Source organism: Larus michahellis, chromosome 4 (genome assembly GCF_964199755.1).
Source record: "Larus michahellis chromosome 4, bLarMic1.1, whole genome shotgun sequence".
Lineage (NCBI taxonomy): Eukaryota > Metazoa > Chordata > Aves > Charadriiformes > Laridae > Larus > Larus michahellis.
In genome coordinates this window covers 93519984-93545440 of record NC_133899.1, presented here as the reverse complement: position 1 = coordinate 93545440, position 25457 = coordinate 93519984, and the positions used below count along the sequence as shown (strand labels likewise).

At 48.2% G+C, this 25457-nt stretch overlaps 1 protein-coding gene across 9 annotated transcripts in view; it reads left to right on the top strand.

Annotated features, from left to right (window-relative positions):
• The window catches only part of PLCB2 (phospholipase C beta 2), a 63583-nt gene extending 40380 nt beyond the window's left edge, over positions 1–23203 (top strand). For 6 of the 9 annotated variants that reach the window (XM_074586629.1, XM_074586628.1, XM_074586630.1 and 3 more), the window contains 19 exons: positions 989–1160; positions 1998–2095; positions 2824–2920; positions 4109–4193; positions 4630–4754; positions 5814–5968; positions 6406–6570; positions 7648–7747; positions 8022–8126; positions 9140–9225; positions 9323–9419; positions 11112–11165; positions 12718–12922; positions 13162–13330; positions 15051–15127; positions 17341–17436; positions 18555–18612; positions 19131–19217; positions 19871–23203. In XM_074586629.1, the coding sequence (XP_074442730.1) occupies positions 989–1160; positions 1998–2095; positions 2824–2920; positions 4109–4193; positions 4630–4754; positions 5814–5968; positions 6406–6570; positions 7648–7747; positions 8022–8126; positions 9140–9225; positions 9323–9419; positions 11112–11165; positions 12718–12922; positions 13162–13330; positions 15051–15127; positions 17341–17436; positions 18555–18612; positions 19131–19217; positions 19871–20143 (2304 nt within the window). In that variant the 3' untranslated portion in view covers positions 20144–23203. Of the gene's footprint in view, positions 1–988; positions 1161–1997; positions 2096–2823; positions 3402–4108; positions 4194–4629; positions 4755–5813; positions 5969–6405; positions 6571–7647; positions 7748–8021; positions 8127–9139; positions 9226–9322; positions 9420–11068; positions 11166–12717; positions 12923–13161; positions 13331–15050; positions 15128–17340; positions 17437–18554; positions 18613–19130; positions 19218–19870 lie in introns of those variants that run through there. The other 3 variants (XR_012586945.1, XR_012586946.1, XR_012586947.1) reach the window with 3 other exon arrangements.
• The last annotated feature ends 2254 nt before the right edge of the window (positions 23204–25457 follow it).

Sequence of the window (25457 nt, the reverse complement as noted above, 5' to 3'; positions counted from 1 at the left end):
CAACCTGGAAACACTCCCTTCCCGGCATAGGTGGGCAGGTCAGAGACACACACAGCTGTGTGCTCAAGAGTAGCTGGGTAAAGCTCCCGATCTGCTTGTCCCTAGTCAACAGCTTATTTGTACAAGCGTGTATTTTTGGGGACACAATGACATCTTCGGTGATCCCCATGCACATTGCTACTTCAGTTGCCTCGTGAACGGACACTGATTTGCAGATAACAGGCGGTGCCTGTGTTCTGCAAAGCGTGAGGCAGTTCCTTGGTTTACGTGGTGGAGGGGGTAGCTGAGACACATAGCCCAAGCACCCATTTTCAAGCACCAAGATCAAAAGAAGAGCTGAAAGGAAACAGTGAGCAAACCAGCAGTTGCCCACTGCCCAGACCCATGTCCTTGTGCAGGCAATGGGGAGAAACAAGGGCCGGGGCGAGGAGAAACAGTTCAGGGTATTAGCTAAATTATTAACAGGCCTGTGGCTATCTGTGCAGGGAGTGTAGGTCGAGAAGCAGTCTGAGTCACACATCCTTGTCTTGAGCCACCTACTCTGGGATCTTTCTCTCAAATCTGCTGCAGGCAGAGTGTTTAAATATGGCCCGAGTGCTGCTCTAGGACTGAGGCTCTGGGATAAGGAGAGAAACACGTGGAATGTGAAAGCCAGAGGTGTGTGGATGCCTTCAGGCCACGTAGATGTTTTTTTAGCTGAGGTGCAGGATGGGTGGCTGGGAACAGCGTGCAAGTGCAGGCAGCAGAACGTGAGAGGGCTGAGAGGTGCAAAATGCTGGCCTGAAACTGAAGGTGAAGACTTAGGAAAAAATCACATAGATATAGTGGGGTACACTGGCAGATGGGGAAATTAAAGAATACAGTGGGTGAGAGATGTGTCCGTGTACCAGTAAATGGCCAGAGGAATGATACTGGGAGGGACAGGAGAGATGAGTGTTTGTATTCTGTCTTCGTGATGAAAATTCAGTATGAAGTTTATCTGTTGCAGCTGAAGCCCGGAGTTCCTTTGCCAAGTCCTAAGGATCTCTTAGGGAAAATCTTGATTAAGAACAAAAAGAAACAATCTGTATCTGGGAAGAGGCAGAACTCTTTGAAGAAAGGGAGGAATGTGGAACCAGAAATCACTGAGCAGCCAATGCCAATGGATGCTGAAGATACTGGTATGTCTGAAGGGGAAATGGGACTAGTATAGCTAGATGAGCAAGTTTAGCCCCCTGGAGACTTTCCAAATCACCCAATACTAGCTTGAGGCAAGCCAGTACTAGTCACTAATTCAGTTATCTCAAGAAGCAGCATAAGCTTCGAAGAGAAATTAAATCTTCAGAATATTTTTAAACGCTTCATTCCAACCAGAAGAGACAATCAGCGTATGCCCTGCCCATCAGTCGACTCTTCAGCCTGCTCGAAGTCACGTGGCTGCATGAGTTGGTAATTCATTGATACACACCGGCTGTTGGCTTGATGATGGATAATTTTTTACTGCTTGTAGCTCTCTGATAACCACAAATTCACCATGGCCTATTTCTTCACTGTGAGGTTCGTGAAGGTTTATAGAACCTTAAGCCCCACCTTCCTCCCCTCCTCCAGTCTCGAGGCTGTCACCTCTTGGGCTCAGGGAGCCTGTGGTAGAACCAGTGAATTTTCAGTCCCTGTCATGGTAGGAGCACATAAAGTCATTGAAGACAAGCTGAGCGCCACTACAGAGCACCTAGAAATGGCCATTTATTCCCATGAATGTGTGTGATCTTGGTGGGGAAAACAGCGCTGTGGTTGTCACTCCTGGGGTATGAGGGAAGCCTGCAGGAGGAATGATTTGGTCTCTTGAGTGTGCTGGTTCCTGTTTGGATTTGGCTAATAAAATTGTATGATTCTTCCACTTCTTGGTCCTGCAGGACTTGATTGTGAGGTTTTGCAGAGCTCCCCATTGCTAGCAATCCGCAGTGTCTTGTCTCAGTGTGCTACTGATCCGTAGTGCTGATGTGGGCTGTGTGTGTTAGTCTGGGCAGGTGATGTGGTTGAAGAGGAACCAGAGGACGAGGATGAACATCTCGGAAACCTGGATGAAGAGGAAATTAAAAAGATGCAGTCAGATGAGGTACTGTCACTGTTGTTTCTGTTCCTTTTCTGGGGTTTTTCTGGCCTCCAGTTTTCTCTGGGGCCTGACCACATTGAATAGAGATGAACCCAAAATGCAGCGCTATGGCCAGTCGGGGGCTTTCCTTTTCCCATGCAACACGATTTTTGCAGGAGAAACTGAGTAAGAGAAATGATGTTGCTAGCATAGAGAATATGGCAGAAGAGTGATTATTTCTGACTCTGCCTTTGATATTCTGCATGATTTGGAGATAATTGCTTGCCTTCAAGCTGTTTGGTGATTCTTAGCCTTAGTCTGATAAAAGTAGTTAGCAAAACATGAAGTGCTTCTGCTGAAGGGGGAAGGAGGAGATCTGCATTCCCTTGAATAAAAAAAAAAATCCATTTCCTATTTCCATCTGCCTAGTATTGCTCAGAGAGAAGGGAAAACAATGTCTCCAGTTTGCCCCAGGGTGCATGCCCTGCGAGGTAAAAGAGGTCCTGGGCTTCTTACATATTGATACCTCTCCATATGCCTCATTTCAGGTTTTTTCCAAGCTACTTAGAAACTCTGTGCCCCTGACTACGCTGCCCACAATGTAATTGTACGACCAGGAAGCCAAAGGAACTGGTGTGCTCTGGCTGGGGCAGCCACCAGAGTTCTTTGATCGTGACGCCCAAGTGTGTTTTGTTTCATCTCTTGGAAAGGTCTCTCCATCTGTCTTCTCTTGGATTTTGTTTTCTGCTCAGGGCACTGCTGGTTTGGAAGTGACAGCGTACGAGGAAATGTCCAGCCTAGTTAATTACATACAGCCGATCAAATTTGATTCCTTTGAAGTCTCTGCCCGTAAGTCAAACTCAGGCCTTTCAAAATCCCGAGTATTTCTGTTCAGCCAGGAGAGCAGTACTTTTGGGTGCTGCTGTTCTCCACCTGCCTTTGTGACTTGCTTTCACCCGTTTTCTGTTGTGTTCTCTCTCTCACACAACATGCACATGGTCTCAGACACTTCCCTTCTGTCCTCCTCCCTGTAGTAAGGAATTGGTAAGGAGAAGACAGGGCTATGTCGGATACTGCTCCCAGTTATATGAGTGAGGAGGAAAAGAAACAGCCTAGAGGGCAGTGACGTCTCTGTGGGCATGCTTTGCTGCTTCTGAGGGAAGGGACGTGCCCAGCTTTTCTTCATATATGTGACTGGCCTTCCTCTTCTGCGGTGACTGGACAGAGACACATCTCGAACGCTGAAAATGCACGCAGTTTCTTTATACGCAATAGGTGCTTGTAAACAGTTGCCACATTTGGGCCTAGCTTTGAGTGAGCTGGTTTGATGAAAGAAAGAAAAGAAAAAGAAAAAAACAGGGCAGTGAAGACGGGTAAACTTGACAAAATAAAGATGTTTGTTCAAGACTTTGAATATTTGGATTCACTTGGAACTAAAACTCCAAGCGGGAGCTATTCTCTAAATGTCACTGACATCGAGGAAGAGATGGGCAAAATTATTGCCATTTAAACTTCGCGAGCCCATCCTGTCTGTACTGCATGAAGTTCCTGTCCTGTAGTGCACAACCATTGTCTCCCTGGTAAAAATAAATTGCCTTTTGTGGAGTATTATTCTTCAGTCCCTTTTCAAGGGACCAGAGAAAGGTAAATTGCCTTGATAGAAAATTGTACCTGGTAGAAGGTGGGAGTAAACAGGCCAAGTGCTTCCCTGGTCCATCAGGCCCCACACACAGAATAGGGGCTGGACACGCCTCAAGTTGTGCCAGGGGAGGTTTAGGATGGATATTAGAAAAAAATTTTTACACTGAAAGGGTTATCAAGCATTGGAACAGGCTGCCCAGGGCAGTGGTTGTGGCACCATCCCTGGAGGGATTTAAAAGACGAGTAGACGTGGTGCTTAGAGATATGGTTTAGTGATGGTTTTTATCAGAGTTAGGCTGATGGTTGGACTCGATGATCTGAAAGGTCCCTTCCAACCTGGGCGGTTCTATGATTCCATGCCTTTCTTTTAAATGCTTTCTTATCTTCTGTTTCTAGAGAAGAACCGGAGTTATGTCATCTCTTCCTTCACGGAGTTGAAGGCTTATGATCTACTAACCAAATTCCCCGTGCAGTTTGTAGAGTATCCTTTTGGCAGCCTTTGTCCAGTATAGTTGGTTGTATGGAGTAGGAGAGCTAATTCTGATGCTTGGGTAAGGCCGAGACACATCCAACTGGCTTCTGGTTTCAGGACCTGCTAAACTCTTCATCAGAGATATAAAGTGTGCAGGTGGGACACTTCCCTGGGATCTTCCAGGGTGGCTTTGGAGGCTGTTCACAGAGATTCTTGACAGGATGCATCCTGCTATAGTGAACGCCAAGGCTGCCAGATGCTTGTCCTTAAGTGGAAGGGGTATGGGAAAGGAGCCTGTTGTTGCCAGGGTCTCTCTTTCTTCTTGTCTGGAAGGCTCTGAGCATTTGGTAGGAGAGCTTAAACAATTTTCATAATCTGAATACATGAGGTAGCCCCAGGGTACACAAGGAGTGCCCCAGACTTGTTTCCAATAGAGCAACCGTAGATATAACAAGCGACAGATGAGCCGGATTTACCCCAAAGGCACCCGGATGGACTCCTCTAATTACCTGCCCCAGATGTTCTGGAACGTCGGCTGTCAGATGGTGGCACTCAACTTCCAGACCATGGGTGAGTGTCACATTGTCCTCCAGCTTCTGAGTGGGTGAGGCTGTGTGCTCATGTTCACTGTCTCTTCTTTCGCTGCTATTTCCTAACGCTGCCGCTTCCCTGAATGCGTTTATTCTGTGTGGCTTCTCCCAGCGTGGTGATGGGCTTTGACTCCATCTCCTAGAGACCAAAAGCACCTTTCTAGGCCCGGCACAAGCCTGGCACGCAGTGTCTGGTCCTACACACTAGTGCGTACACACACAGGTGGCCTTGCTGTCGTCCAGTGTCTGGGTACTGTCTCTGGCTGTCCTGTAACGTGATGTCAGACTAAAGAATATGCACAAATGCATCAGAAACTCCCACTTCCCCTGAGCTGCTTCCTCTTCTGCGAGGCAGCGGGCAGAGCTCCATCTGGCTACAGGACTAGCCTGCTCTGCTGTTTATTTCCAGTATTTTGACCTGAACAGGGAAGAAGGGCCTTGCCTTGATGCACATCTAGCATGAGAAGGAGACAAAGAAAAGTCTCCAGAGAAAGCTATTCTTTATCCCTCTTCCTTCCTCCATGTCTTATGTATAGAGAGCGTAGGAGACTAGCTGTAGGATCAGTAGGAGAAAACGTGAAGCAACTTAAAAAGGGAGAGAGTGAGAGAAGGGTTACGAAGAGGATATCATACTGAAGACGGGTCAGAAACCACAAGGCAGCATTCTCAAGAGAAGTGGCAGAGGAGAAGATGGACTGCGAGGAGACCCAAAATGAAAGGGGGAAGGAGTAGAGGGGTTCAGACAACTATTTACTTCACACCCAAAAGTGGCAGGTACTTCTTAAACTAATTTTTAATTTAGTTCTACCCATGAGTTATGGTGCAATCGTAAGCAAACCGCTTACCTTTCATACAGCAGCTGCTTTAATATTTTTCCCTGTAGGGTGCTGAGAGGCTTAATTAGTTTTTGAAATGGCTTTGTGAGCCTTTGGCTCGCAGGGGCTGTAAAAGTACAGCATCTTTCAGCTCACTCGTGGCACACCAGGCACCTGATGAGGTCCCACAGAAATTTTTCTCACTGTGTTCCTCTGTATCTCAGATGTCCCCATGCAGCAGAACATGGCTCTGTTTGAGTTCAATGGCCAGTGTGGCTACCTACTCAAGCATGAATTCATGCGGCGTCCGGACAAGCAGTTTGACCCCTTCTCTGTGGACCGCATTGATGTGGTGGTGGCAAGTACCCTGTCTGTCACGGCAAGTACAAACCACGGTGCTGTTCCTCCCCTGACAGCCAGTTCCTGGCACCACGTATATAACTGGCATCTGTGTCCCCGCTCTTTATTATCCGGTAGGGTTCTTAGTGGCAAATGAACCCCGAGAGTCCTGTGGGAGAGTGTTACCATGGCAACTCCCAGTCTTTTCGCTATTTTAAATTAATCATAATCGCATGAAAATGGAAAATTAGCATCTGCCACACAGAAGAAGCCAAGGCTGCAATGATGGGGAGGGAGGAGGTTGGAGGAAGTGCTGAAGGAACATGGGTGGAGGTAAAATAAAAGCCTGTTGTGGATTGGAAGCTGCAGCAGAAGAGATGTTTTGGGTGGGAGAGTGACTTTGGGGTGAAGGTATGGATGGGTTCTTCTCTTTTATTCTTTTCAGCAGTTGCTAATTCCGATTCTCCTTGTTTGTAGATACTCTCTGGTCAGTTCCTCTCAGACCGCAGTGTGAAGACATATGTGGAAGTAGAGCTGTTTGGGTTGCCAAGGGACACAAAACGCAAATACAGAACCAAACTGACCTCCACTGCCAATTCTATTAACCCTGTATGGAAAGAGGAGGCTTTTGTTTTTGAAAAGGTAATTACATTTGATAGTAATTTAGACAGAGAATCCTTAATGATCCTGCTGGCCACAAGCACTGCACAACAGAAGGGACTCCCTTCTGGAGATCTCAGTCACGGATTTAAACACACAAGGCGTTAGGTGTCGCTTTCTCAGATAATATCCAAACAAAATATCCAAAACAACCCTCCATCAGTATTTCCCTGAACAGACAAGGGGTCGATGGGGACGTTTCTGGAAATAACAGGCATCAAGTCTCCCATTTGTGGTGCACTTCGGACTGAATTGACTCATCAGCTTTGAAAATGTCAAGCACCAGGAAGCAGAAAGGAACTGAATGTCTGTGGTTCGATTGTAAATGAGAAACACAAACTGGAGAAGTAATGCGACCAGAGGGAGGTTTCCAGGTGTGCCAGAATACAGAAAACTGCCCTGTTTGTCCACAAGAATTCAGTGGTCACTAATCCAGCTACGGGGTACGGGGAAGTTAAGTCAAAGGTGATAGTAATGTTTGGCCTTTCTGCAGTAGCAAAAAAATACAAGTTACACAATTCACCTCTGTCAAGCACACTGAAATAGCAGATATTTTCAGCCCAGTTGTGATGTGGTCGATAAATATTATCCTCATTTCAGAAAACACTTTTCAGGCTACAGTTCTGGCAGAATAATTTTTAGTTCATTTTATGGCAGAAGAAAACGGCGGAGGAGGGAGGCAAGAGCCCTTATGGCAAATTTACCACGTTTGCTAAATTATCCTCCCGAGTTCCTTCCCTTCTCTGGTGAATTGCTTCGTGGAAGCTGTGGTCTGGGGGTTTGTTGCCCCGTTTTTTCTTTAGGTGAAGTGCTCTCCTGTGATCCCATGCAGTCTCTCCTCTGAGAAGCCTGTGTTTTGTGGTGTTTCTGTGAATTCATTTATGTCTGTGATAAACTGTAGCCTTACATTACAAGATGCAGAAATTGGCAGTGAATTCGTTGGAGAGACGGCATTGTTTTGGTGGAAGGAGGAGAGAGTAAAGTTCTACTTGGTGAAGCCAGTATGCTGTTAGGAGTTAGAGGTGAGGACATGGGTGCCTTACTCTGTTTTTTCCTTAGATCATGATGCCTGAGTTGGCGTCTCTCAAAATTGTGGCTTGGGAGGAAGGCGGGAAGTTCATCGGTCATCGTGTCATTCCTGTTATTGCAGTGCACTCAGGTAAATTTTGTGGAAATTCCTTCAGCTGTTGTGCTCTTGCGGCCTACCCATTGGGAGCTGTAAAGAAGATACGAACATCTGCGTATTTTGCTACTTGTTCTCCATTCCTGGAGGCAGTGGAGCCTGCAAATTCATCTCGTTACAGCCTTACCTTAATTCCGTACCATGTTCACCATGCCCTCCTGTAAGGAGAGACTTTGTTTTACTGTTGGAACACACAGAGAAGAAGGGACAGAGGTTCTGCCAGCTTACCTCTTCTGCTTTCTGTTTTCAGGCTACCACCACATTTGTCTCCGCAGTGAAAGCAACATGCCCCTCACCATGCCTTCTCTCTTTGTGTACCTGGAAGTAAAGGACTACGTTCCCGATGCTTGGGCAGGTAGTTATGTGTCAGAATGCGCGTGGGGGTGCTCTGGCTTTGTCCAAACTGTGAGCCAGAAGCATTTTTCCAGCCTGGGGGGGTGCTTTCCTGCTGCACCCTTCATTCCGTGTCAGGGTGGGACGTGAGCACGTGCCAGCACATGTCACCCTCACGTTCATCAGAGGAGCGGATGCTCGCGCTGTAACTGTGACGGGTTCCCTGTATGGGCCGAGGCGCACGTGCCAGATGTGCAGTGCAGATGTGGCTGTCTCCGGTTTGGAATGGGTCGGTCATTTTACTGCTTTTATTCATAAGCCGGGAGAGGTTTCCTTGAGTGAAGAGGTGATAACTAACAGGTGCTGACGAGAATAGGGCTTTAGGGAGCACAGGAGCTTTCCTCTTCCCTGTTGGAAGAGAGGGAGGTTCTTGCTGGTACTGAGATACAGGGATCGGCCTTTAAAAAGGGGTTGGCCAAACAGTGAGAGATGAGTCGGGAAAGGAGCCCCACTGGCGGTGTTAAAAACAGAACTTTTTAACAATCATGAACAAAGCCGTGCAGCGTGTGACAGCATCAGCCACAGAAGCTGTGAATACTTCTCATGTTTACTGTCTCTTCCCCTGTGTTAATCCAAATGAACCTTCTTTGTGGGGGAAATCCTGTGAAATTGATGGTTTTAACACATATTTGTAAAAAAGACCAAGTTTATACAGCATTGGACTGGAACTGTAGCGGGGAGCTGTCTGGGTCAGGAAAGTCTTAACCTGGCTTTGGATTTTGGGAGCAGTATGCTCTTTGCAGCTTCATAGACCTGCGCTAAACACCAGTTGTGAGCCATCACCTCAGAAAGGGACTGAGGTGCAGACGGCCCCCTCCCTGGGTGCTGTCAGGGAGAAGTTAGAAGCAGAGAATGTACAATATCCCTTCTCCACAATTGCCTGACCTAGGCCAGAAAGGAGACCAGAAGGCAAGGAAAATCAGAGTACAATGCGTTATTTGATAATCCGAGCAAAGACCTCCTCTTTGTTTCTAGATCTGACTATTGCTCTCTCCAACCCCATTAAGTTCTTCAGTCTGCAAGACAAGAGATCGGTTAAGCTGAAAGATGGCTCGGGGGAGGTAAGTTTTCCCAAGTTCTGTCACTGTCTCTAAAACATGTTGCATGGATTCAGCCTGAAATAACAGAGCTTTGCTTTACCTCTGATCGTTGTTTTAGAGGCCTGGCACACAAAGGAACTTCCCATCTGCCGAAACTAACGGGATACCAGACTCCCCCAGGAAATTCAGCGCTCCTCTTTCTAACGGGCCTGCAGGTAACGCTGTGGATGTGGGCTGAGCTAAAAGTAGAAGAGAAAGCCTGTACACTCAAAAGTCTGAAAGAAACAGTGGTGGAGGCTGAAGATCCTTGGTAATGGGGTCAGAACCTCTCAGGCCAAGTCACCAGCTTAAATTCTGGTGCTTTTTGCTCATTAATGGCAAAAGTTGTAGTTATCCCCTGACTCAGGCTGGGGTGAGTGTGATGTGCATACTCTTTTACTCCTCAACAGAAAGGTAATCTCGGGTATCTTCTGAGAATACCTGGAAACAAGCTGAAGGCCCAACTGGGGTGAACATCGTCCTTCCCCTCCAAGGCAGGGCTAACGAGTGCTGCTGGTCCCTGGGCTGTCTTGCACATAACTGAGGACTCTCATAGGTCACCTCAGTTTTCCAGGTTCAGCACAGAGTTCCCTGGGAGATAATTACGTTAACAGGGAACCACTGTCCAAGGGAGAAGTGGCCTGTGGCAGATGTAGTCTGTCACCTTAAGCGTGAAATTGGAGATTGGATATTGATTTTGAGCAAAGACATGGTAATTCTGGATATCTGTGAGACAAAGGTTTTAAGATCTCGTTTGGTTTTATCCCATAATACCTCACTGCTCTTCACCTCTTTGTTGTCCTTTTCAAGGGCCTCTTTCTGTAGATTACTGTTGATTTCTGACATTTTAAGTATGTTTAGATCCCCTGAAAACTCTGCATCTCACGAAACTGTGCTTGCACCAGTGTCTGGTTGTATAATACTTGGGAGCTTTAAAGATTAGTAGTTATTTTATTCATCAGCTCAGATGAACACTAGACTCTTTGTAAGACCCATTACAAGTTCAGAGTGAGCAGATCCCACCTCTGGCATTCTGCAGGAGTGGGAATGGAGCACAGTCCTGTGTTTTGACCACTAGATTAAATGAGGACCCGTTAACATAACAAGGGCAAAAACTACTTAACTCTGACCACTCACATGAGTTGAAAAAAAGTAATGGATTTGCTTTGATAGAAATCAAAAGACAAAGTCAGCATTTATTACTAGGTTTAAAGAAGCTTTAGCAGAGAACGATCTTTCTGACAGTACGTTTGTTCCTTTCATACTGGCACTTTCTTGGCCTTACAAAACAAGATAGCCAACAAATGTTAAAGGTGTAGTATTGGTCAAAGTGCCAGAAGGAGCATTCCTTGAACATGCTTCTAATCCAAACTAACTGATAGCATGATCTCAGGTAAGGTAAGAGCATGTTCCCCTGCCACACGCTTCGATTACCTCATTCTCTTCTGTTGTGTTGTAAAGTAATTGACAGCTAATCAGGGTTTCTTCCATATTAACTGTATCAACCTGATTAGTGTCCTTTCAAATATGTTGGTATCAAAACAATTAGTTTTCTCAAATTTCAGACCAGAACATCCTTCCCACCTATTCAAAACAAGTTTACATGTGCCAAATCATCACTAGCAATATTCAGCTAATATAAAGCCAGTGCCCTTTTTCTCTGGCAAGGCAGAGAATCCTGTTCCCTTTCTGCTGTGCCTGTTAACAAAGTTCCCAAGCATTTAGGCATCTCAGCAGCTTAATTAATTCCTTTGTATTCACACTAACACCCTTCATGTAGCCTGTGTTCTTGATGAGCTCTCTGCTGTCCGTTTTCAACCCAAAGATCCAGGGTGGAACATAAACAGGATCCTCTTCTGTGATTTCAGGAGCAGCAGCTCTCGCCAAGGAGGAAAACGTGATCGAAGTGATGCAGATTGCAGGTAAGATGGGCTGAGGCCTGTCAGTCATCTTACGTTCCCTCTCTGCCCGATTTCTGACTGGGATAGAGATGAAGCCTGTTTTGCAAATTAAAAAAGACCTGACCCAACCCTGCCTGTTGTAGCCAGCACTAAAGACAAACCATGTGAATCTTCAGGCTCAGGACACAGTCTCCCTGCCTGTGGCACCATTTGCCCATTTTGACAACTGCCATGGTGTGTGGCGAGCTCTCAGGCTGGGATCGAGCTCACAGCGGGTCTCGAGGAGAAAAGCTTGAAGTTGCCCTGGTCCATGCCTTACACAAGCTGGGCCACTGTCATCTGCACGGGTAGGTCAGAAGAGCTTTGGACTGCTCCAGCTTTAGCCCTCTGAGGCCACTGGTTGCAGCAACGCTGCAGCAAGTCAACTCCATGGCAGGGTAGGAGCTGGAGCTGTCACACGAGTCCTGCTCTGGCCGGATTCGGTGGTTCCTTTGCCCTGACTAAAGCAGAGGTGATGTGGCCACAGGGAGACCTCAGCACGTGGGCACCCTCTGTAATCATGTCTTGATCACCTGCTTCTCTGTCTTAATGCAGTGTGACACAAATCAATACAAAAAAATCATAACCGATGTGCCGAATCGTGCCACAAAACCGAGCTGAAGGCACAAGAGTAAACCTGTTGCGCTCAGGGTATGTTGCCAAATAAGTTTTGTTTTTAAAAGTTATTCCTGAAGAAAAATGTTCCCCTGGACAGAGCTGTGATGACTGTAAATACGTGCTCTGATAAAAGGCATCTCATCCCATGGAAGCACAGTGGGCTCTGGTTTGAGAGTCTAGACTTGCATTTAAGCTGTACCCTCACGTTTCCTCAGTAGGAGCCTTTTAGAAGGAGTTGGCCCTGCACAGCACAGCACTGTGTTTCAGACACACCCACACGATCTGTTAATTTTTACACATTCCAAGCCAAAAAAAAAAAGTGACTTCCCCTGCGAAGATAACCCCCTGTGGCCTTTCTGCCACAGATAACCACATCTGACTGACTTGTGCTGCCAGATAACAAGTTCTCCCAGCAGTTCACAGCATCCTTCCCCTCTCATTTTCATTTGCCTCAAAAGACCTTTCATTTCTTCCTCACAATTGAAGAAATGCCAGGCATTAAAACTGGAAGGGATGAAAGCACCTGTCCTTGTAACTCAGTTTTGAAAAACAAAATCGGTAATGAAATAACAAACCTTTTCCCTTATAATTATTGCTACCAACTGGCTTAACAATTGTGCTATCTTTGGGATACTTAAAACTGTGGAAAAGGGTGCAAGGCACAAGACAGACAGACTGGCACATCACCACCAGTGTGTTCCTCTGGCCAAAGGACCACAAGGCAGCAATTCTTCTGGCCATGCCCGTGCCAGGCATCCACCAGGTGGTGAATTGAGCTGCCTGTGATGCTGAGAAGAGGGAGGAAAAGCTGAATGAAGGCAGTGCTGAAAAAAACCTGTCTGACCCCAAAAGGCATCGCAGCAGGTTGAGAAATGCTGGGTGAGAGAAAACAGCCTCTCTTTATTTTCTATTTTAGAGCCTCAGACAGCCAGCCTCGCAGAACTGCAGCAGATTAAGGTCTTTCTGAAGCTGCTGAAGAGGCAGGAGAAGGAACTGAGGGAGCTGGAGCGGAGAGGAAGTAAACGCAGGGAGGAGCTGCTGCAGAAATATTCGGTACTCTTTTCGGAGTCTGTCTGCTATGGAGGCAAGAAAAGGAATGCTAGGAAAACCCAGAAGAAGAGGTAAATACAGCACAGGGTCTCCAGCAGGATCTGGCCTGCGGGTCCCCTCCCCAACCCAAAGCGGAGGGATCCCCAAGAGAAACACGGGCTCCCCTTCTCCGGAGGAGGTGCAGGGTGGTGTGGGCATCCACATCTCCCCGGGCTCATACGGTGTCGCGTGTTCCCACTGCGGGGGGTAGGAAGGTCAGGATGGTGGCGACATCTCTCGAAGCAGCACAGCTGCTGTGTCTGTTCTGCAGGAGTTTGACACCAGGTGACGTTGGTACACGTGCAAATCCTGTAGAAATGGCAGAAAGCATTGATAGCCGAGTTTTGGAACTGAGGGAGAGGCTGGAGATGGACCTCATCCAACTTGGGGAGGAACACCACGATGGGATTCGAAGAAAGAAAGAGCAGCACGCCACAGAGGTAAGGACTGCAAGTGGCAACAGAAAATAGAGCCTAGGAGAGCCCCTGCAAGCACAGCCTGAAAAAACAAGTTTTTCACTAAACTGTGACATTGGAAATGTGGCCACGAGGCAGAAAACACCCCTCAGAGCAATTGTCAGGTCCGTGCAAGAGAATTGAGAATGTGGACAGTGATGCTTATTTGTTAGAAGCTACAAAAATCCAGCAGAAACTTTTTTAAAGGTCACAATTTGAAAAAAATGGAGAAGCACTGTTTTGGAGCACAGCAGGCTCCATCTGCTTAAACTCTTCCGATAACTTAGTTTGGGGTTAACGTGGCATTTATTGGCTCCATGTGCTGCCTGGTGCCAGCTCTGTAGGAGCGTGGGGACGTGAGGCTGTACCACGCTTCTCACGACTCCCTGCTTGATGCCTCCCGTCAGAGCTAGGGTGCCACACAGGTTTGTGGAAGCCCTGCAGGGTCACCAGTGGCAGCCATCATTAAAGACATGCTGTAGGGCCAACCACACTCGCCGCTGTCATTCAGCCGGGACAGATGATGTGTGGGAACAGAGCAGCCATTAGTGCATCCAGGCTAATAAAAGGACAGCTTTGCAAGGGATCTAGGTCCTAGGGCTACCCCCCAGCACCGACAGCAGGGCTGGATCTCACTCCTCTTGAAACCCGGGAAGTGTTTTGCTGTTTGACTTAGAAGTCAGAGTAAGTGTCCGCGTAGGGTGTCGCCTGTGAGTCCTGACAGTGCATCCGTGTCTCCCACACCTCAGACCCCCCCACCTTAAGCAAACACCAGCAAGAGACACAGTAACGCCTGGAGACAAAGGGCAGTCCACAAGATGGTGATGATAAATATGGCGTATGCCACCTGTTCCAATGAAAGGGGGAGGATTCCAGGATTTGGAGGCCTTTTTCTGTCATTATTTTCCAAAGGAGTTTGCGTCAGATCTTAAATCTTAGGTTCACTGCTGCACTGGAACTAGACAAGCACCTTGCAAGCTGTCTACAAGACCAGCTGGTCTGGCCTGTGCCAACCCTAGGGGAAAAAACCCTGCCTTCTGAGAACTAGCTTACCTGGAAATCACGCTGAGCACCAGAGACAGAAGCCAAAGCAATAAAACATCCTTGTCTCACAACTCTGTCAAAGACGGTGAGATTTACTGGGCAAGGCTACAAAAAGGATAGAAAAACCTTGAGTTCTTCCTGCAGAGCACATAGCCCAGCAGGCAGGGTTTCTCCTTCCAGGCTGTGCCTCAGCAGGCAGCGGTGCAGGCAGGGCTCACTGCGCCGATACTCTGCCAGCAGTTTCCACAGAGCAGAAGTGTCTCCACAAGACAGAAGGCCCATCCTCTCGCTGGCCTCTGTCGTTTCAAAGGTAAGCTCTACTGCTGCTTCCCACCTACCCACAAGTACAGGGAATCTGGTGCTGCCTCCTGCACAGAGAGAGGAAACTGTCCATAACGATAACGTAGAGGTGGGTGGTGGCTCACAGAGTGGCCTTTGGAGCCTTGGAGGAGTTGGTCCATGAGCATGGTGCAATCTGTGTGCGCATCTGAGCTCGCTGTTGTGGTGCACAGGTTTGCACAAAGCCTCGTGGATTAGCTGGCCCCTGGAATTCAGTGCAGGGAGGTATAAAGCTCGATCTGGTGGTTATTAGATACAGATGGTGTGCTGCGTCTCATCTTGGTTTGCTTGGTTTTGATCCTGTTTTTCATCCCTTGAACAGCAAGTTATGAAGATAACAGAGCTAGCCAGAGAGAAGCAGGCAGCTGAGCTGAAGGCACTGAAGGACTCATCGGAAAGGTAAACTTCGTATTTGAATAACGAAGTACTAATGCATAGCTCTTCTCTGGGGTAGCCTTTTCTGCTGGATCTCAAAGCACCGTAGTACAGACAGTGAGTGAATACAGGGGAAGAGAAGCGTTTCATTTACTTTGGTGCGCTGTGACACAGGGTCTCACAGTTACACAGTGGCCGCGGTGGGAAGACAGCTCTTGTGATCTCCAGAACAGCGTTTGTGCCATGAGGCACCAAACAGGGGACTAGTGTCCAAGCCGCAGTAAGTAGCCTTGACTGACTAGTTCAGAAAGATAGGAAATAAGACTGCTGGTCACTGGGTGTCATCTCTATCTGCTGTTGTCAGTGCATCCCATAATCCCTTGCAGGGACTGATCAGCTCAGTCTAAGCAAATTGAGCATCTTGGTTCCAGTACTTAAATAAACTGGCAGAATCAATTCACCAATTTCTAGCCAGACATTGATCCATTTGTTCTTGCAATAACGTTGTCCTGGAGCTAAAATCCTGACTCGTTCCTCCTTCCCATTAAATCCTCGCTCAGGCTTTAGTTGCTAAGTCAGGCAAAACTTCCTCTTTTCGTGCCCTCCACCAAGACAGAGTCTCTGTTTCTCTCAGCTATGCGGCATATTCAGACAAGACTAAGAAAAACAGGTCGAGCAGCAGGTAATGGTTTGCTAGCAATACGCTGCCATTTAGTACAGTCACATCTACAGCTGGCTGTGAGGAGCTCCAGAAAGATTTAAAGCTTGAGCAACGGGCAGTAAAATGGCAGTTAAATTCGGTATGGATAAATACAAAATAATGTCAATGGAAAAAAACACCCATAGCTCAACTGTACCCAGGGATGAGCCATTGTCACTCAGGAAAGAGACCTTCAGCTGCTGCCGGTACTTCTCTGAAACAGCTCCTCGTTCACAGCTCCGCAGTGCCTAACGTGGCAAACAGAATTTTTGGAATTGTATGGAAAAAAAAAAAGATTCAAAATCACAATTATGCCACTAGCTCTGTCTCCATAGTGCAGGCACCTTTTCAGTATGGCATCGCCAACAAAGAGCTTTGAAAGAGCAAGAAGGGGGTGGCAAGGGTAGGCAGCAGTGAGGAGTAATTTCTGCACAAAAAGAAATAAAACAGACGCAGCTTGGAGAACAGATGATTGAGGGGGATGTGACAGAAGTGTGTAAAATCATGAATGGTATGGAGAAGAAGAATAGGGAAGTGATTACTGTTTGTCATGAGAGATGTGGGGCAGCCAGAGACGTTCCAGGGAGTACTTCTGTCACACAGCAGATCAACTAAGTTCTTTTCCTCTCAGGGCAAGGACCTGTGAAGTCCAAAAGTAGAGCTAAACTCCATTCATGGGAGATGAACACAGAGAAGCTGGAGGATAGACTGGAAACTGGGAAGGTGGAGCAGGGAAAACTTACCCTTGTTCTTTCTTACACTGCTCTTAAGCATCTGGTCCTTCCACTGTTGGAGGCAGGACACCAGACCAATGGGCCACAAGCCGATGGCCAGTCTTATGGCCACCTCAGCAGCTGCCCTGTTGTGATTGTTTTGTACCTGGATGGCCAGGATGAAGTACTGATGGTGTGCCAGCAGGCTCTTATGCCCTGCCACTACCACCTTCCTCTGTCTCTCTTGTCGTGTTCTCTGGCCTGCAGTTGGTGCGTTTGACGGCTACGTACGCCTCAGTCAGGGGCGCGCAGAGCTGAGGTTTTGCGAGTTTTGTCCTTTTCATCTTTCCTAGTGGTTGATCAAATGCCTTGTAAGTGTTTATGCTTTCTGCTTTGCAAGTCATATCCCATAAATATGTGCCTTTTTGTTTGCTTCAGGTCTGCTTTTTAGCTCTCCTATAAAGCCATGTAGTTCCTTTTTTTTCTTTCTTTCTTTTTTTCTTTTACATTTAGCAGTGTAAGTACTTTCAGCAAGTCTCCTGCTGCTCCAGAGGAACCCAATGTAGGTATACAATACAACTAAATAATACAACATGTGTACATCTATTTTCTCCTGTCCTTTTGTTATGACTCACTTTTTTTTTTTTTTTTTTTTTTTTTTCAAAAAGAAAACATTACAGGACTTAAAATATTCTTAAGACTTAGGGCTTTCTGCTGCACAATCACTCAAACTTTGCTTTTCTGGACAGTAGAGCGCTCCAGAGAGCAAGCGTCCCTGGGGTTTGTAACCAGTCCTGTCCCTCACAGCACTCTTCTCTCCACAGCAATATTAAAGACATTAAGAAGAAGCTGGAGGCAAAGAGAGTGGACCGAATCCAAACCATGATGAGGAACACAAGTGACAAGGCTGCTCAGGAGAGGTACTGGGGTGGATGTCACCGGGCTCTGTCTGTGCGGAACGCTAGCTGTCCTGCTCCAGGCAGGTGGTGGCAGAGCCGCAGGTGCCAGGGAAGGTGTGTTGGCCTGTTCTCACTCCTGCCTTAGCATTTTTTCTCCACTGCCCCCCAGTACACAAACATATGCAGAGTGAAGCCAAACGCCTGCTCCCTAGCTGCAGTGGTAACCTCCTCCTGCGGTCTCTGCTGACAGTGGCTTCTGGAGCTTTCTCCGTAGGCTTCATTTGTGTGTGTGTGAGGCAGCCTGCAAGGTCGGTTCCACGCACTGGACTCCTGAGTAGCCCGAGTGGAGCAGTGCCTTAGAAATGCCCCCTGCCCTGCCGCAGGGAGTAGGAGCTTGTATGGAAATGCAGGGGGAGGGCATTACAGATGGAGAAATTGTCCCTTGAAGACAAGCCTCCCACGCACCCGTCTCTTTGGCTCTTATGTGATATGTGAGCTTCTTGCTGACGTGATGACGCACCTTCCAGTCACTTCTGCTGAAGCCTAAGAGCACTTCCAAATCCTTCCTGCCTACCCTCCTGCCTTGCTGGGTATTTATCTCCCCGTAGCATCGAAGGCAGGCCGTCCCCAGCCTCTCTAGAATCTCTTTGTAATCAGGTTCAGCCGCCCTCTCAGTGAAGAGTTTGTGTTTTGGCATATAATGGCTGCAGCCTTCCTTCCCCTTCCCGTTGTTAGAAACCTAACGCTGTGGTGCTGAGCCTGTGCGGTCAGGTACCGCGCGGCAGCAATCGCTTGTAGCAGCTTCACGTGTTCAAGGGTAGAGAAGAGGGTGCGCTACCTCCTTTGCTTCCAGCTCATAGCAAGGTCCTTTTGCTGTCTGTTAAGCTGAAAAAAATAGATTTTTGCAGCCAATTATTTGGCTTATGTCTCAGTCAAATTTGACTAGTGTTTTATTTGCCTTTCCTAAAATGACAGCAACCTCTCACTGTGGGAGGACACTGAGAATGTAACACACCTGTCTCTGCGTGTGGGCACGGGCAGTCCTGTCTGACTGTACGGCACGTAGCGGTATTGATAAACAGCTTTATATAAAGACAACAGATGGATTATAGGGTTTTATACATTTCTTTTCTTTAAAGGTTGAAGAAAGAAATTAATAACTCTCACATTCAGGAAGTGGTGCAAACAATCAAACTGGTGAGTCCTCCTGTGACAATCTGCCACAGCATCTCTGCCTTCTGCAAAGTAGGAGTGTCTCGTGTACACCATCAGCATGTCTCTCAGACCGCGACTTCTCCGAGGCATTTAACTCTCATTAAATGGCTGCTGCGTCAAGGACTCTGAGTGTGGAATGCAGAGCGCCAAAGTGCAGCTGAAGACAGCTACTGCCCTTACTGAAGTAACGCAGGTCCATAAGGGCCTTGTCTCTCCAGGAGATTTTGCATTTCTAATTAAGGGATTATTTTTTTTTAAGCGCAGCTAATGAGCATTGTAACGCCGCATCTGTTTAATAATGTGGAAAATTTTGCAGAAGGGGAGGACACCCTAAAGATCTCACCTCGGCCCTTCAGGGATCCAACCCCTTGTTGAGCAGACAAGGACACTGTGACATGCGCTCTATAACCCTGTGTCTCGCTGTTATAAGCTAAAGCATTTGTTTGTAAAAACTTAAATATGAGTGGAATTTTCTTTTTTTTAATTTGTTCTTTTTATAGGTGACAGAGAAGACAGCCAGGTATCAGCAGAAACTGGAAGAGAAGCAGGCAGATAATCTGAGAACAATCAAGGAGAAAGAAAGTCAGGTAAAGGCAAAGCTGAAGCTCAGGGTCAGTGCTGTGTCCCAGTACAGTAAACCCACAGCACTCCAGGGCATCGGGCTTCCTGGCGCAGTCTGTAATTAATGCTACACTCATCCTCCCCACACACACTGCAGACACCCACTCCGCAGGAGGGATGCTGAGAAAATGAATGACTTAGAAGGTGGTTCTACAGGAGCCTCCACAGATCTAAGTCAGAGGTGCTGCACTCCTACACTCCCTGTGCCAGCACCAGCGTGCAGCTCGTCATGCAAAAACCCCCCCTTCAAAGTGTGATGGAAATGCGTCTTTAGAGGAGATGAGTCTCGTCCCTGAGCTCCTCAGACTCTCAAAACACACAAGCCGCACTCATGCTCTTTCAAGGCTGATGTGCAGTGAACATGCAGTCTCACTTCAGCAAACCGTGGTGCAAATCAGAATAATGTAAATCAGCAATACTCTCTGCTTTCATCTCCAGGGAAGCCAGAGATCGCCTGGGGGATGGAGATAAGTCATTCAATATAGGGTTGAGACCAAAATTATGAAGTGCTAACATCCCATCATATTGGTCTCTCTCAGAGCAGGTTTTTATACCATTCTCAGCCCAACATCTGCTTAGCTTCAGCGGTCAGAGAGTGATGTGAGGTCTCTGTTTGCAGCTCCAGCAGGAGGCACTGGCAGAGTACGAGGAGAAATTGAGAAGCCTGAATATGGAGGTGCAGGAGCTGGTGAAGAACTACGCAAAAGCAGGCTTTCCTGGAGAGCCAGAGACTCAGAAGGAAGCAGTTCAGAGTGTTCCCGAGGGAGAACAAGGCTCTGCAGAACAACTGGAAGAAAAGACCCCAGTGGCAGAGGCGTCAAGGCTTGAAACAGCCCTGCCTGAGCCCCCAGGAGCTGAAACGGATGTCGAGGTTGAAGAAAGCATACTATGAGATGCTTCCCTTACCTACTGTTCCATTTCAAGAAGCTTTATGGAGGTCTATGGAGAAGTTAAAGACCAGCTTGACAAACTACTACTATCCCTTTCCACTCTGGGGAACTCTTGAAATCCTTTAGCAATTTACGATTCTGTTATCCTAGCTATTGGAAGGCATCTGAGGAGATCACCCTTCAGGGAGTGCTTTGCTCTCTCTGTTTTCCACCGCCTTCGCACTAAGGTATTTAAGCAGCGTGAAAGGGCCCGTGGCTGAAGACAAGCTACTTGTCGGCACTCACGGCAGCATCTACATGAATATTTCCGTCTGGATTCAGACTTCAGTTTTTAGAGTAAGTTCCCTCATCGTTCATCGCATGCATCTCTTCACATCAGAGTGGTCTCAGATCTAGAGCTCTCTGAACAAAATTGAACAGCGAGACACTCTCCAGTAGCCCACCTCATACGCTCCTACCAGCTGCGCACTGGCCCAGAATGAAGCCTCCTGAACCCACCTAAGTGTGGGTGGCAGGTGCTCAGCGAAACTGTTCTCTTCTAAAGCAGCATTCCTGCTGGCAACACCACCTGCTAATGTGGATGCAGCCCCCGTCTGTAGGAGGAAAGGTCAGTTCGATAGCACCTCACGCCATTTTTGTCAGCATGGCACTTCCTTACACAACCAGTGCTGGCTTTTTAATGGATTCTCCACCCAGTCAGACGAGGACAGTTTTCAGTGTGTTGGTATCCACAGGTGACTTCTGTGGGAATGGGCATTACCAGCGCTGCAGCTTTGCTTCTTCCTACCCTCCCCTTATTCCCGGGGGCTGATTCTCGGTCCTAATTCTAACTTTGACTCTCACAGGCCTTCAGGCAAGTTCTCAGCTCTGGATCCCTATCTCCTGAAGACCCTGCCAGTCTTGAGCAGGCTCCTTGGGCAATTATAATGCACATGATGGGGAGTCGAGGAGCCTCAACATTTGTTCCAGCTACCAAAATACACTTGTAGAGTTCTCATTTACAGCAATTTGACATTTTTAGAGCATCACTGAAACTTTTTCTCATGAAGCTACATTAGTTCCATATTACGGGTTTAGGATAACAACAGTTAACAACATTTCTAAACTGTTTGAAAATAATTTTGTTGCTCAAATAAAGAGCCAGACAGTTATATTGCCCGTAAGATTCCCTTACACAGAAAGCGGAGTACGGCTCATAAGAAGCCACATTGAATTACCTATTCAAGTAGCAGAAAGCTGTTCTCTAGAGCTGCTTTTACAAGCTGCCATCCCACTTAATGACAACAGAGGGCTCAGCAGTGATCTGCAGAACCTGTTCCTTGCTGCTGGGAAAACCAAACTGCTCAAATATCCTTGTTCTTTTGGACCTTTGGGGGAAGACGACACGCTGCTCCTGCTGTTTGCTTTCCCATCACAGGAGTACGGCATACCTCAGCCCTCATAGCTTCAGTCACTTCCCATTTCTTCATGAAGTATGTCCACCTGTGAGTATGAGCAGCGCCCTGCTTTGGTGCCGTAACAGATAAGCCTCATTCCACGGCCAAGCTCTAATGAAAACTGCCTGGCCATATGACTTTGAAGGGCAAGTGGCCCTCAGGCTCCTCCAGCCCCAGCCCCGACACTGCTGCCTGGCCTCTCAGGCACAAAACCTTCCAGCCAAACACGCGGAGGGCCAGCGTCCCAATAGCCTGGTCTCGTCTCACAAGAGAGAAGGGGTAGGTGCCTCTTAGCTGTCTTCACACTTGCACTTCGTAGGACAGCAAAGCCTTATTTTGTGAATGCAGAACTTGCATCACTGTCCCCCCACCACCCCCCCGCCTCCATGCAGGCTTTCTCTCCCCTGCTTTATGACCTTGTGCACTGAACAGCTTTGACACAGCAAGTTTTCACTCCTCCAGAAGGAAGGAACCGGAAACATATGGTCCAACTCTTTTCCTACCACCACTTAAGACAGGCTTTGCTTATGGATCCTAAAAAAGCAGGAAATAGCAATAATTCAGTACAGAGCAGCCACACCCTGGTCTGCCTCATGCCGCGTCCCGAAATAACGTTAGCCCAAGAATTGGAGTTTGTCCTGCCACAGTTCACTCGCACCAGGTCCCAGGGACTCGGCACTGGTGGTCAGGAGATGTCCCGGGCAGGGGGAGGGGGGGACAGTGCTGACACACACCCCACAAGTCAGCTCTCCCCAGTCCTACATTTGTAAATAGTAAGAGTTAATTAAAAGAAGTGAAAGAAAATATAATTAGGGTTACAAAAGGGAATGGGAACTGCAACTATTTTATCACAAACACTTATCCTAGAGACGAGATTACTGTAGGTCAAATCTTCCAAATCGGTCAAGGAAACAACAACCACCCCCACCCCAAACACTGCTGAAGAGAAATGGGGGGTATGGGACCCTCCCAGACCTCAACCCGCAGCGGAGCACCAGCCCCCTGGAGCCCCTTGTGCCGCTGAACCCTCACTCTAGTTATTTGGCCGTTCAGCTGCCTCTTGGTGCCACCCTGCAGCGCCGCAGAGGGGACAGTGGCTTTAAACCCCGCCATGGCCCAGAAATGAGGGACACCACGGTCTGAAAAAGGAGCTTCTTCCATCCTCTTGTTATCGAAACTTTTGCCCTTAATTTGAGACCATACTAGAAGAGACGGCTTCCTGACTGGAGAGACGGCCTCTCCCCGGAATGTTTCATGCCACTCTGCAGTGGGATTTCATAAAGTCCCCCCTCACCTTGGTCTTCGGGTTTCCGTCTTTTCTGGAAAAGTGAGCTCAGTCTCGGCAAACCTACAGCGTGCAGCGGTTGTTACCCGAGAACAGTTACACCTGGAAACTGCATTGCTAAACGCATTATGAAGTGCTGCTATAAAAAATGAAAACACCAACCCAAACCCCAGACACGGCCCAGCTCGAGTAGGTGGGAGAGAAGCTGTTCCAAACCTGGTCACACATCCCAGAAGAGACTGTACCTCCCCGCGGTGTTAACATAGTACTGGAATTGTCTATGGACTTATTTTTGACTTATTTATTTTCTAAAAAAAAAAATATAAAGCATTGCATTTCTTAAAAAAAAATGGGTCACCTTCTTTTGTAATTGCAGTTAGTGGATATGGGAGCAAGTCCCAAGGGTTGGCTAACGTACGCACGTGTGAATAGAGACATCAGGTGCCCGGAGTTTTCTGCCATCTGTGCTCACAGTTCTCGGATTCAGCTTCTTCAGCTCCTAAACACGCGCTGAGGTGGGGTTTTAAACATCGTCTCCTTCTCACACGCATTCTCCTCCGCACGGCAGCGTTCCATTCCTCATTGTACTCTCTGCTCTCTCTCTACTCTCTTGTTCTAAGCAAATGACTCACAGTCCAAACCCCGCTCCCGGTCCCCACCGTCACAGGTCGTCTTGTCTCCCTGACAGCAGCCGCCTCCTCCTCCTCCTCCTCCTCCCAAGCACCGGTCGGAGCAGCCCCTCAGTGGGAGTCAGAGCTGTGCTGGCGAGTTCACGCTCCTGTGGGCTCAGTCCGGACCAGCAAAGGGACTCCATAGAGACAGTGTCCTTCACGGACACGCCAGGACAGCAGCACCGTGTCTTGCATGTGGAGCTGGCTCTGCCCCACGGCAACACGCGCCACTCGCTCTGATCACCTCTCCTGGCACAGCCGGGGCTCCCTGTGAAGCCTTCCTGCTGCGGCAGAACCGGCCAAGCAATGCCGGGGTGTCACAGCCCGCACTCGGTCCCCAGGGCTGGCTGGGCTCCATCATGGGTACAGCAGAGGACAGCCACGTCCTGTTGAGAGCAGGCGCCTTCACTCTTCTAGGACTGAAGCTTTCTTTCAGTAAGTGATAAAGCATCACTCCAGTTCCATCAGTTTTGTTGGTTTATAGAACAGCCTCAATCCCTGATGTCTGACTCACCCTGGGAGGTTTGAGGGCCTTCAGAAAAAGATAACAAACATCACAGCGAGGGACAGCCGCAGCCAGGAAGCACTTCAATATTTTGACTCAAACCAGGGTGCAGTGTTGGCACTTCCGAAGCGGGGCCCGTGTTCATTAGCCCCCGGCTGCCCACAGCAGGGCTGGCGGCGGAGATTGGGGATGGTGTCAGAAATGGGATTAGCCCCGGAGCCACCGCAATCCTCACGCTGAGGAAAGACTGAAAAATGGAGACACGCAGCGAAAGCCCACCCGGGACAACCCTGGCCCCGAGTGGGGTAAAGTAGGATAAAGGCACTCAAACGAACGTTCCTGCAGAGGTTTCCCACAACACACAGTGAATCCCGAGCATCCCTCCAGCAGCACGAGGGCTCGCAGTCGCACCAGCACTCGGTTACTCACGAGGAGAAGCGCCGCCTCCTGCCTGTCCAGCGCTGTTTCTTCCCACAGAATTCAGGCATCCGTGAGGTTCCTCCATGCGGCTGCGGAGCCCTGCCCGTGTCCCTGCCTCCCGCGGGACACCTGCTGAGCGCAGGCGATGTGGTAGTTGGATCAGCCACGTCTCTCTAATGAGGCTGTTACATACAGAAACCAAACGCAACAATAATTAAAACAACAATAGCGCCTGGTCGGACACTGAACAGCAGCAGATTTCGGCACAATCTTAGATTCTTCCCATGTTTTCATCTTTTCTGTGGCATATTCTAAATCTCATTCTCTACCACTAAATTGTCTTGCCCAAAATACTTATTTTTATGAGTCCAAACTTTGTAATCTATTCTTAAAAATATTAAATAGTGGGGATCCCTGAGCAAAGAGGGCTCCAGCCACAACAAGGGATACGAACACAAGACCCGGTACCCGAGGGGTGGGCACGGGGACTCTCCGAAACAAGAGCGTTACTGACAAAAGACGCAGCAGGGGAACTCATCAGCACCTTTGCAGGCAGCTTCCCTAACGAGAGTCCAGCACTGACATTTAGGGAGAAAAGAAAAAAAACCCTAAAAGACTAACACGGCACACGCTTTCCGATGAGACGCCCGCCCCGGGGAAAGCGTCCCCGTGCTGTCCCGTCACGATCCAGTGGGAACTGGTGGCAGAGGGGAAGCCGGGGTGCACACAGCTCTCCCGGGCAGCTGCTGCGCTGTAACCGTCATGCCCTTCACATCCTCAGAGCTTCACCGGCACGAGTGAACGCCCGAAGGTCGCTGCTAAAGCGGATCTGTTTGCTGTGGGGAATAGATGCAGATCCCTACGAATACGAAGTTGTCAACCAAACACCGAGAAGACGCACGGCGCTGGTTGCTTTAGCTTTACTTCTATCGTTCCCGAGGCAGTCAGGGACCCAGAAGTCTTTGATGTCTCCTCACAGCTCCAACCAAACGCCTGGCC